Raw genomic sequence first — 13,000 nt, forward strand, 5'->3', positions numbered from 1 at the left:
TTTTATAATTTTATAATAATTTATTGTTTATAAAACATTGCATGAAGATCAATAGTCAATCAAAAATATGTTCACTACTGCACTACTTTATAAAACTCTCCTCAGATTGCACAAATACTCAATACTCAATTTTCAAGGAAGTCCTGCCCGTGGAAGATAATTTCTGCGTGTGTGTGATGTACTGTATGTGTTTGTGTAAAAGAGTAAAGCCGTGTCTGTGTGCTCTGTGAACAAGTGGCCTGCTCAAGGGTCAATGCGAAAGGCCAATAGTTTGTCGGAGTGCAGATTGTTGAGGGTGCGCAGGTCTGGCAGTCGCAGGAGGAGTTTGGGGAAGAGGGTGGTGTCGTCTGGGCGACGGCGAGTGATCAGTGATCGTAGGGCGCGGATCAGACCCTCCTGGAGCTGCTCTACAGCCCGCATGTCCGAAATACCAGAACGATCTGAGGGGAAAAGAGGATGCCAGTGTGAGTATTTCACAAACCACATTATTGGTTCATTAACAGAATGTCTCTGCTCTGCAGCTTTACTCACTGTCTTCCCACTCATGAAGTAAACAGTGCCCCCCCCCTTACCTGCAGAGACCAGCACCACAGCCATGAAGAGAGCCATTTCATCTGGTTCTAGCCCCAGAGAGCCCAACTTGTCACTGAATTCGAACATTGTATCCAGCAGTAAGCCCATGCCCAGAGCCCGCAGGGTGGACAGGGGATACGTTTGGCCATTCAGGAATGTCACTGTACGCTCCTGTGCATTGAACAAGGTGCAGAACCTCACCATCAGAACCTTAACACACAAGAGAGAAAAAACAGCAACAAAGATAAGTTTAGATAAATATTTACACCAGTAATACATTCATGCTCATCATAAGGAATTTTGCGTTCACGGCAATATATGACAATCATCTGAAATGTATGTCATTACCTGGAAAGTGCCTGATTTGAGCAGCATGACCTGGTCTTGCTGGCTAAGCTCTTGAAATCCAGGGATGCCCTTGGCAAACTCTACCACCTCCTTAACAGCAGGAGTGAAACATTGAGAGAAAGATTCCCACACCTCCTGACTCGAGTGCTCTGCTCCTGATACAGGGCATGCATTGAGAGGGCAGGCCTTAAACACAAAAGACATAAAAAGAATTAGTTAGTTGTTGGTCAGACAAGATATATGAAAAGAGTGCTAATGTAATTTAATGAGACTCCTGCACTTACCAGCACTTTAGCTCCTGGTGGTAATTTCCATGGGCAGGAGGACTGATTTGTGGCACTTCCTGCATTGCGAAAACTGTTATGATTGGCAGAGCTGCCTCTTTGAGAAGTTGTGCCATTAGACTGATCATGATTCTGATTTGTTGAAATTAAGTAGGTGATGTGATTGTTGTCCACATTGTGGAATGTATGCTGGTTGTCATTAGGGGCAACTGGGCAACGTGACACAGGGGCAACTGGGCAACGTGACACAGGGGCAACAGGGCAACCCTGATAACTCTGGGCAGAGTTGGTGTGAGATGAAACCTGGTGAAAACTGGCATCCTGAGAAAAGTGAGACGTGTTGTTGTTGTTGGCAATGTGAGCTGTCTCTGCTGCTCTCTCCTGGCTGCTGCTGCTGTTGTTGTTGCTGCTGCTGGTGAAGATGTCACGGTAGGCTCTGGAGATAGCCCCGATGGCCTCTTTTGAGTTGCCATCTTCTGGGGTGGAGGGAGTGTCCCTCATGGAAGATGAGTCCATGTCCATGGCAGCCGACTCATTTAGGCTGTTCATGTAACTCTGCATCTCATCCAGAAGTCGCTGCTTCTCTCTTTTAGGGATGCGACCAAAACGAACAGCTACAGAAAACACAAGCAGTAAAAACGGGTCAGCTTACAGTCATTGTGACAATGTGGACATTCATACAGGACACATTTTTTTTGCAGTGTCTGTTTGGTAATACATCCACAAAAGCTTCTGATCTTGCATAGAATTCCCTCTAAAATGACATCAAGTTATGATGGCAACAAAGAGAAAAGAATTTCTCTAAGAACAAGAGGCAGGTGCATCTTACCTATACAGTGATGACATGTAGGCAACATAGGGCTGTTAGAGCAACTTATACGGGCTGTCTAAATAAAAGCTAAGCATTGTTCAAAGGTTACCCATCACACTGCCTTCACAAATCAGAAGTATGAAACTGAGAGATTTCAAGGAAGATCATTCATGAGTGAGATGAAAACTTCCCTCTCCTCATTGTATCCCCATCCCCCTTCCCACAGTAACCATCAGCTGGATAGGCTATTTATAGACCCCTGCTCCCATCTGCCTCATCCTCTCCTATCCACCCCTGTCTTCACTCTCTCCCTCTCCCTCCCTTCATTTGTAAGTAGGGCACTGGGGCAACGTGAGCGTGATGTCACTGGCACTGAGATTGTGAGAGGGAGAAAGATGAGAGAGGTGGGCTTGAAGCGAACAAAGTAGGAGAGGAGACAGTAGTGAGAACATGAAGAGGACTGACATGAGAGAGACGGTGATACATGGAAAGTAAGAGTGAGTGTCTGGGTGCGTGGGAGGTGTGTATGTGTGTTTGCAGGGTGGAGTTAGGTAAGGCAAAAAAGTTGAAGTACATCTTCAAAGACATCTTCAAAACTGGTGCAGCAATTCTCACAACAGTGATAATATTAACAAAGCAATGTAGCCTTATTCTCAAAAGATAAATATAAGAAATTTAAATTAAAACATAAAGACACTGTGTCAAGTCAATTGAGCTGATTTACTTGGCTTAGAAATATGCATACATATTGCTATGTTTCCAAATATACAGTAATTTCCTACAGCATCCCTTGATATGGATAGATGTAATAAAGTAACATGAGATTAATCCCTTCATCATGATTTAAAAAAGGCATATGTGGACTAGAGTGCCATCATGCCAACTGACTTAAATATTTGTCTATATTGCAGAGCCAAAGTCACACAGCTGCCTGGTGTGAAATCAGGGTGTACTATTTATTGTGGGCTGCAGGCAGTTGCATGTGGTTTTCCTGTTTTCGTAATGATTGAAATAGAGCAAAAAGGGGTTTCTAGGTTGCGGCTGATGCTTTTGAAAATCTCCTCTAAGAGGGTCGACCTGACTGTTTGTTCGCTTTTAATCAAGTTGCATTTTACCACCCCATTTTCTCTGTGCACCAGAAGTGTCAAGCACATGCAGAAATAACACTAACCTCTTTACTAGATTAGGCAATGCAGGGTACTGGAGGGTGGAGATAAGCAGAAACCATACTGAGAGGAAGAAGACAGACAAACTACACCAAGTAGGTCATGATGTATGAATACACTATGTATTGTTTTTCTAGGTCAGCCCAGCTGTTTTCTTAGTCTGTGAGGTGATCAATCAATGTTCAGCTATCAGAACTGAAACTAGGCGTCACGCCTGATAAATCCTATCAGAGACTGGCTGTTTTTTTGCATCCCTTGCTTAATTGTTACCCTATCCCTCATTAATTGCTGTAAGATGTTCTATGGGCATACACAAGGTAATCAAGTTGACCCTGCTCCAATTTCCTAAAATAATTCCTGTGTTTGCTGCAGTTTTCCAGATGATAGATAGCTTCGGGGACTTCAAGGCTCCTCTTCTCATAAATCATTGTCTTGGGGGGAAATGTAAGAGGGCTGAGGGAACATGGAGGGGGAGGGGTTGTGCTGAACAAGAGCATACAGGCAACAGTACTGTGGGAGGATACTGCAGAGGGCAGGAGAAAGACACTTAAGCGAGAAACTTAAGAGAGTGATGCAAGCCCAGATGGTAATCTTTGGCAGTGCAGTGACACAGTAGAAGGGCAAGGCAGGTGCAGGTCTGCTGACAGAGTGAGTGACTGAGCTACTGGCACCATGACCTCAAAAGACTTTCCGCATTACGTTTTTCACACAGACCTACATATCAGCACTGCGCCTAGTTCTGGCTGCCCATTTTCCTGCTGCTTTGGCTAATCAGAGCACTGTGGCATTCTGGCAGAACTGCATGAGGGTCCCTCCCATTAAGAAATGTGTCAGGATGTCTCACCATCTCTTGACATGCCAACAGAGAGGCATTTCTTGAAGCGGCAGTGCTGGCACCGGTTGCGGTTCATCCGCATGATCAGACAGTTCTCGTTCTTCACACACATCTTGTAGTTAATGTTCTGCTGGATGCTGCGGCGGAAAAAACCCTGAAACAAAAATGAAACTGGTGAAGAAAAAGCAAACAATAATTGACTGATTCTACATAATTTTTTCTCATCAGGGGCTTACCTTGCAACCTTCGCATGCATGCACTCCATAGTGGAAACCAGATGCAATGTCCCCACAGACTTTGCAGAGCAGGACCATTCCACCTGTCTCTGAGGAAAGGTAAACAGACAGTCAGATAAGCCACAAAAACATAGAAGAAGGCATAAATCTTTAGATACTGGTCATATGGACATTGAGGAAAGACTCACTGGAGAAAGTTCCTGTGAACCCGCATGGCCTCTTTGCTGCAATGGGATGTGCATAGGTATGCTTAGTGACCTGAGCGGCTGCTGCTGAGGGGCTACTGTAGACCTCTGGGAACTGGAATACGAGTTTGGAGTTTGCTGCCCTTTGTTTCAGCACCCCAATCTCTGTGAAGGAAACCTCCTCTGGAGATGAAGGCTGGGAGTGTGAAGAAGGTGACTGAGTCTGGTACCCACTGGAGGGGCTCCCAGGGCTGCCGGGACTGGGGCTGGCACTGCCAGCTGAGCCTGCATACAGGATGACTCCTCCACTTCCTGCAGACAAGGGAAAGGGTGGAGCAAAGCAGTTGACATTAGAGTTGGGAGGGTGGGGTCAGGTGATTTAAATTTGTTTTCAAGTTCTGTATTAAAGCACAGAATGTCATTCAGACATTAATAAAAAGTGGCATAATTTGTGTAAGCTATATCACACACTGTAAATAGTTGTTGAATTAAATGAATTATAAACGGGATACATTGCAGTTAGTTATCCATTTTCCTTAGAAACTGTTAAGCTATTCTACAACATTGGATGTAATGTTGCACAACCTCTGGGCAGAAAAGAGCAGCTCTGAGAATTTGCAGCGTCGTTGCCTCATCCTGAGTGTAACAGGCGCAATGGTGCGCTCACGCGGATAAAGTGAGTGCTAAAAATACAGCTGGTAGTACGGCAAAAGAGCAGGCAGGCTTCCGCTGCAAGTGCCAAAGAAACTACTTAAAAAAAAATTCCTGCGTCATGCTATTGCAGAATTTTTATAGGCACCGAGCAAATAAGTGGAATATTTTTTTGTAACTCTCTCTCTCTCTCTTTCTCTCTCTCTCTCTCTCTCTCTCTCTCTCTCTCTCTCTCTCTCTCTCTCTCTCTCTCTCTCTCTCTCTCTCAGTCATGCGTTGTGGATGAGCTGAGACACGGCCTCACGTGTCTGCGGGGTCTGCTGCCTCCTCCGCTCCAATAATAGCCTTGCTCCCCTGGCACCGTGCCCAGCGCCAGCTAACAGCACGACACCTGACCGCCGCCTCACATGCATGGACTCCTGACACGGTTACTGCCCGAAACAAATCCGCAGTCTCGTGTTGTAATATATAACAATCTGAAGTCAGTAATATCCGTGTTTATAAACATACGCTGACTGGAAACCCCCGGCCGCGACTAACAGTCGGTGGGTATGAGACACGTTTTTGAAAAGCCTATTCAGCCAGTATGGATTGGACTGCTGTAATAATATATTAGCAACTCGGTGTACAGTAGAGTCCAATAGAAATGCATTCAGAATGACAAATCATATGCAAATTTGTTCGGAACACTAACATTTCTGGGCAACTGCATTCATAAATTGTTGACTCGTGCAACTACAAAGTTTCCAAGAAACAAGTGAATTCCAACATCCAAAAGTTCATACCGTGGTAGAGTGGTTTAACCAGCCCAACCTTATAGAAATCATGTATGTACACAGCCAAGTGCAGTAGGTCTATCCCTGTGTTGCTGTGTTGCCCTCTGCTGCACAAGGTATTTGTTTAGCTCAAATGTTTTGATAATCCCTCAACCAGCACGTGTTGGTGGATTTGTTGACTCATGCCAGAGCCACAGACAAACCCATCAGACAGTCCTGAGCCTCAACTCTTCCTAAGCTTACATGCAGACAGTCGTGTGGCCCAACCCCCCACCTCCCACTCCACCCAAACACATTGCATGTCCACCTGAAGACTCACATGTACAGTTAAGTGTTTATGAATGACCCCGTAGGAACACTGTGCTGTAAACACAATCAGCAGTGCGGTTTACAGTCTACTTCTGAGTAGTGATGGGCGGATACTACATGTATGGAGAAAGGTTTCATATTAGAAAGGTTAATGTAAGCATTGCACATGGCATGGTATTGTTGTTTTTATACTGTTAATGATAAACCTGCAGGAAGTCCAAGTGTCCACACACACACTTCAAAATGCTATCTGCTATCGATCACCAGTTAATAGACAGCACTATACTGCTTAGATATAGCACATTGAACTTTTACACAATTTTACATGTATTCATCTATTTCAAATTATATGACATTCTTCCGTTTCCTCAGAAGAGCACTCACATTTCTTGTCAGTGAAATAAACATGGATATAAATATAGGCAATACCTGCACTGGTATTAGGCTACTAGATATCATCCATACACTAAACAAGCACTGACCATCAACATATAATAATGTACCTGCTGCACGATTTACAGCAACATAGTTTATTGCAGCTAACAAACTCCACAGGCTTAGCCTACAGCTAAGGTAGCCAACATAGTTTGTTTTTTTTGCCCTTGTGGTGTAAAGTTTAGAAACATGTATTGTCTTCCTGAGAGCAAGAATGTGTTTATGATGATATAACAGAAAATGATGTAGGCTATATTAGGTAATGGCCAGTAAAATAGTTATTGTGTGCTACTGAACGTGGACAAACTGTGAGCACTACTTGTGTGTTTGCAGCAGACTTCATTAACTCAGGCTTTTGTAAGTAGGTCAATATCACAGGAACTTGATAGAATGTGTCTGTGAGCCTCTAGCATCTCTCCAAACTGATGCTGCAACACGCACTGGCTCTGGTTCACGCAATTATCAGGAGGAGCTGAATGAGATTATCACGGTGGATAGCTGTGATTTATAAATGCCAGAATATGATTTGAAACCTGTAGTCAGTTTCCTGTTTTTTTCTTCTTTTCTTTTGGCTGTTGCGCCCAAAACTGGTGTATGTGTGGCAAGCGCTGATTCAAATCTGGACGGAAAAACATCCGTTTCAGTATTATGGGATTGTATCAGCAGTGTAGTGCGACAGCCTCTCAATGTTTTTAATCCGCTATCTGTTTCAGCATCGTTTGGAGGGCGCAGCGGATGAGAGGAGAGGAGTTATATGTTTAAAAGCAGAGTCACGTTCCGGCTGAAACACACCCTAAGCGGATGTGTGCCCTGAACCGATAAGTTGTTGGCAGATGTTGCAGAGTCAAAATCGACTCGTGTCATGTAAAGTGCATGTGACACCGAACTGAAACATGCACTCTCTGTAAATGCACTTTAATGCACTGTGCTACTAACTCTTCGTCTTTTTTTTCCCTCTCTTGGGATTTATTATAATTTTAGGAGATTTTTAGATAGCCTATCTTTACCCTTTTTTGTTGCGCTGCTGTGGGCTGGAAGAAAATGACAATATACTAAATATTGAATCTTGACTCAACCTCTACCAGACTGGGAGATCTGTGATTCAAACGATGAAAAAAATGGTTTCAGTAGAAGCAAAAAGCGCATGAGGCGGGAAAACGTGACGAGAGAGCGAGAGGTAAAAAAAAAAACAAAAAAAACAGTAGATGCATGGAATCGCTGACCCACTGACCAAGCTCTCACTCACCATCACCACAGGCGGCCTCAACACAGAGGCGTCCGTGAGAGCTGTGGAAGCGGCGGGAGGCGGGAGGAGGGCCCGGGTATCTCACGCGTTGCACGCGGCTCTGTGAGGGAAGCCACGTGAGGAGGCTTTTTGACGGAGCTTTCACTGGGAAGACATGAAGCCGCGCTCCAGCCGGGAGCCAGAGCTCCTACAGTCCACCATGGGGCTTATAATTAAAGAGCCAAATTAAATAGAGCAGCATGTTATTCGGCGAGGTGCTCTGACTGTGTACCACCAGCTGCAGCGCGACTAGTTCATAAACACTAGTAGGCTATGCGTCTATAATAGGTTATAACTATTTTTTTTTGAGAATCAAAGAATGTGTGTTTAATTGACTACAATTTGTTATTTTGTTGTTTTTCCTTTTAAATGTCCGAATACTGAAACATTGCTATTAGATCTACTTGAACTCCAAGAAAAAGCCACAATCATGTTTCTGGACACATGTCTGGAGTTTTTGTTTGTTTGTTGTTGGTTTTTTTTGTTTTTTTTTTACAATAAATAATTTGTATAATGAAGTAAATACAGTGTAGCCTACTTAACAAAAACTGCCTACAAATCCATTTGTTATCTTAGCTAGCACATGTTTTATAATGGCTGAGTTTTTGTAGACCCCCCTCCCCGCCCCCCATCCCCTTAATGAGTTAAATCTGAACGTGATTTCTCAGCAAGGTAAAACTTGGAGTCAAAGTGATGATAGTCTCCAGCTGATGTGGGGAATAGGCCTGAGTTTGGGGGTCTGTCTATTTTCAACATGCCAAGAATAAGGCAGAAAACCTCCACAAGGGGAGTTTGAGAGGAAGTACTATTGAGGACATGCAGTGCATGAAGTGCAGTCTGTGGAATGAGTCAGTTGTTCAGGCACCTGTCTGTTTTTGACACAACACAGGTTTAGTGTTACTAAAGCACATTAATGTTGGAGAAGAAAAAATAATGACTAATGTACCAGATTACACTGGATTTGTTACAAATGACCCCACATCAAAGTACAGTTGACCTCTCACTTGAGGTCAACGTTGTAAGAAGTAAAACTTTGAATATTGTGCAAATACATATTCCATAACGCATCTTAATTTACACATGAAGACATGTTCAAATACTGCCAATTTTGTTTTTCTGGAATAGTTTTATGTTTATAAGAAGCATCTGCATGTTTTCTATCTGACCTATTTTATATGGCAGATTAGATATGCTAATAGCAAATTATTATATAAATGGGTGAATGTCACATGCAGCCCCCCCATACCACACAACCCAATCTTCTGAATGGGGGCTCTCTCTCTCTCTCTCTCTGAAGTCATGTGCATTCAATAGCCTTATTGAAACATTAAAGATCAGTGAACCCAGTTCAAGGTGGCCCCTTACATTCAGATGGAGGAGGGGAAGATCTAATTTTAGTAAGCCTTCTGGTAAGTTAAATGATACAGTGTGATAATAATAAACATGACATAATTTAAAAGCAATTCAATACTCTACTCCCCACTCTGCAATCACCACACACACACACACACACACACACACACACACACACACACACACACACACACACACACACACACACACACACACACACACACACACACACACACACACACACACACGCACACAAAATATCAAATAGCAATAACAACAAACACTGACAGAGAAGTCCTATGTGCTATCTCGATCTTATCGGCTGACTAATACTACATCTATATATGATTGCTCAATTAACTGCCTTGAAAACAAAAACACTGGCCCATTTATCAACATAAATAGAAAGTTATAACCCGGTGAGTGGGTTTAGTGTTGATGGTGCACAGGGTGCGCCCATCACCTGTGCTGGAACGTGACCGTCACTGTTGTAAGTGATTCACCGACGATTAGGAAGCAGAAAACGTGTACCTTGGCTGACCTCGAGAGAGCGCTTCCTAATACCACGTAAGGGATGGAAGTCCTGCGGTTATCAACTTTTATGCTGCAGAGATGGCCTTGATAACAGAGACAAATACGCCCTTTATGCGTACGAGTTTCTTTGTTTATTTCCCCAGTGAGATGAGAGGGCGTCAGTGCGCAGTTAAAGCACTGGCACTGACAGATTGTGATAACAGTGACAGCCAGTGTACTGTAGCTCCACGTGAGTTTGTTTTCATGGAGAGAAGCAGGAAGTGGGCGCAGTCTCACTACAACCATATGGCGGGTTTCGCTGGGAGAGCTGCAGTACTGTGCTGCGTTTTGACATTTGAACACAAAGCAGCAACTTTTACCACAAGTTCGCGTAAATTAGAAACGGGCTAAATTGATTAATGCAAAAAAAGGAAAGCTGACAAATGCACGAGCCCAATATATAAATATGTGGTAAACCTATAGAATAAATCAGTTATAGTCAAACGCTTACATGTACCAAATTACATTTCTTGCACTAATTGATACATGTGAAGAACTCTCACATCAGATTGCACACATGATTGCAAATCATGCACATATTAGGCAAGTACATCTTGAGCTTTGGGAAGTCATTCACACAGTCAAACGATTAAAAAATAGAAAATCTGCTTTGCGTTACAGTTATTAAAGCCTCATCACACCTACACTTAAATCATGAAATAAGAAATTATAGCCAAAAAGAGCCAAATTGGTGTAGACTTGAATGAAAACGTTCAAACGAAAGATCAGTTAATCAATTCTGGCTTTTATGTCATAATCAGCACTGCTGCAAATGTTAACATAATGCTGAAGTTATTCTTACCTCCAGGGCTGTTATCCATATCTCTTGTTGATGTTGATGGCGTAAAACTTGAAGACAGTGTCTGTGAAAATCTCTAAACTGGACCAAAAGTCTTTTGAAAACAGGTGAAAAAGTCAAGAAATTACTTTTCGTAAAACACCTGCCCCATGGAGCCAAAAATGGGAAGCAGTGTGGAAATGTGTCCAGTGCTCGTTAAGGGTTCTATACCCTGAAAGAATTGTGGTAAGAGTGGTGTCTCTCACTGTGCTCAGCTGTGCTCTGACTGAGGTAAAGTTGGACAAGCTGGTCTCCCCTAAAATAACTGGATGCCTTCAGCGCCTTGACTCGACCGCGTGTGATGTTGCACGAGCGAGGATTAATCGGTTCTCATGAATTCCATGAAGGTACAGTCAGCATATCCGTGAACGAGTGTCAGGGATGACACACACACCCACTGATACAAACACCCAGATCAATCACGTTTGCAGGTGAGTAGGAAATGTGACCGCCTTTCCGCTCCCTCCAACTTGTGTTGTGTCTGTTTGTGTGGGATTTGGCTCACTCTTTGTATCTCGCGGAGTCCTTTCTCTCCCTCTCTCTCCTTCACGCTATTGAGCATTTTCATTGGTGGGGATCTGGAGCTGAAGGGAGTTTGATGCGCTTATTCGACCGTGGTATGTGTTCAGTAAAGCCACTACATGTGCGCTCTGCATGTGCCGGGTAGAGCGCTGCCCTACTGATACACATTTTATGCAAAATACGGAGCGTGTGGTGCGGAGGGATGGCGAGATTGGAGGACGAAACACATGGACAATAGGCGTGGCTCACCGTGACTGCTTGTTCTCTGACAAGCAGCGCTGAGAGCTGACGGTAAACACTGAGACATGCCAAACATCGTGCAGGTGCCAAGTTTAAAGCCCGTGTGCCAAAGGAAACTGTAGATACACCACTGGACCTGTGACAACTGTGTGCAGATATTCACTGTTGTAGTAGTTTAAAATTTCGGTTGTAGATTAAAAAATGTTGCCTGGTGTTTTATTATTTCTTCAGTGTGTGATTCTTTTCCCGTCATAAAAACTACATTTATGTTTGTCAATGAAGTCAGTTTTCACAGTTCTGCCTTTTACTCATTTAAAAGGTTATCATGTGTTTGTGGCACAGACTTGTTTGACGTGGGTTCACCCAACAACAAACTCCGAGTAGCTGACTTCTCTGAAACATGCAGGACCTACTTCACTCAGCTTGTGGAAAGCGCCCCTTAGTGGCATTTTATGACATTGACACATAAATAGAATTCTATCTCTCTATCTAGACCCATTTTATGTGCCATTTCTAATAATTCACAATTGAATGGCACATTTAAACTGCGATTTTGCAAATAATTGAAGAAAAAAAAAACCTAAAAAAATTCTACTTTGTAGAACCTAAAATATGTTCTACACGTAGGCCTACTTAATTTTTGTATTCACTACAGAAATGATGTTTTCTGGGCCTTAAAATCTTCAGAAATAACATTTTAAAAAGTAAGATATAAAGTTAAGCATACTATTGAAAAATCTGACTTATTTATTAGACTAGGTTTTAGTTAAAATAAGTCAAATATATCAGTTTACTGATATTGACGGGATTTCTTTCTATCTATCTATCTATCTATCTATCTATCTATCTATCTATCTATCTATCTATCTATCTATCTATCTATCTATCTATCTATCTATCTATCTATCTCTTTAGCGACTCCAATATCCCTTTACTTCCCATATCTCGATTAGCCCGAAATTATTGTAATATGATTATTACATAGTGATAATAAGATAATCATTGTAATGGGAATCTTTCGTGTAAATAATAAAAATGAGTGATGGCTGAACTTTCCATTTAGCCGTGTTATGCATGCTGGCTCATTAACTAGGAAACTTGAATAGTTCAGAGTCATCATTAATGGGCCACGATTAGTCAAATTTCACTCTCAGTTTAGTCACAGGGAAAGAGGGAAGCTTATTTAATCATATAAATACACATGGAGTCTGTGAGTTATTTTGTTTGAATTTATTTCTCACTAATGTTTTTGATTTGTGATTTCCATCTCATTGACAGGATGTCTGCTGCACTCCTCCTGTGCGCCGCTGGGGGGAGCCACAGTGCCAGGAATGTGCGCGCTCGGTAGCTCCCATCAACGCCCCTGAGCTGCCGGGACACAGTGACGGATCGGCAACAAACGAGGGTAATCTGACAAATGACTGAAATGATCTCTGAGGCGTAAAACCAAATGGCGTGCGCTTCACAAGCTGCTGCACTGTCATAGCGGAGGATCTCTCCGAAAGGCTGGCCGTGACTTTGTTCTGTCTCCTCCGCTGCAAACTTTGGTGCGCTTGTCAGTCACTCCTCTTAATGCTTCA

At 42.9% G+C, this 13,000-nt stretch overlaps 1 protein-coding gene across 1 annotated transcript; it reads right to left on the bottom strand.

Annotated features, from left to right (window-relative positions):
• Positions 1 to 223: 223 nt before the first annotated feature.
• nr1d4a (nuclear receptor subfamily 1, group D, member 4a) lies at positions 224 to 10,641 on the bottom strand. Its single transcript, XM_062427322.1, has 8 exons — positions 10,623 to 10,641; positions 4,442 to 4,750; positions 4,254 to 4,342; positions 4,027 to 4,171; positions 1,206 to 1,819; positions 922 to 1,107; positions 573 to 783; positions 224 to 440 (listed from the first exon to the last, which is right to left on the bottom strand). Exons 1-8 carry the CDS (start codon positions 10,639 to 10,641, stop codon positions 244 to 246), a joined length of 1,770 nt encoding a protein of 589 aa, XP_062283306.1. The 3' UTR covers positions 224 to 243.
• Between the last annotated feature and the right edge of the window lie 2,359 nt (positions 10,642 to 13,000).

This window comes from Scomber scombrus, chromosome 10 (assembly GCF_963691925.1).
Source record: "Scomber scombrus chromosome 10, fScoSco1.1, whole genome shotgun sequence".
Taxonomy (NCBI): domain Eukaryota; kingdom Metazoa; phylum Chordata; class Actinopteri; order Scombriformes; family Scombridae; genus Scomber; species Scomber scombrus.

Coding starts and splice junctions, on each gene's coding strand:
- nr1d4a (XM_062427322.1), bottom strand. Junction 4,343..4,441: donor GTTCACAGGAACTTTCTCCA/GTGAGTCTTTCC, acceptor ACCTTTCCTCAG/AGACAGGTGGAATGGTCCTG. Junction 1,108..1,205: donor CACCAGGAGCTAAAGTGCTG/GTAAGTGCAGGA, acceptor TTTGTGTTTAAG/GCCTGCCCTCTCAATGCATG.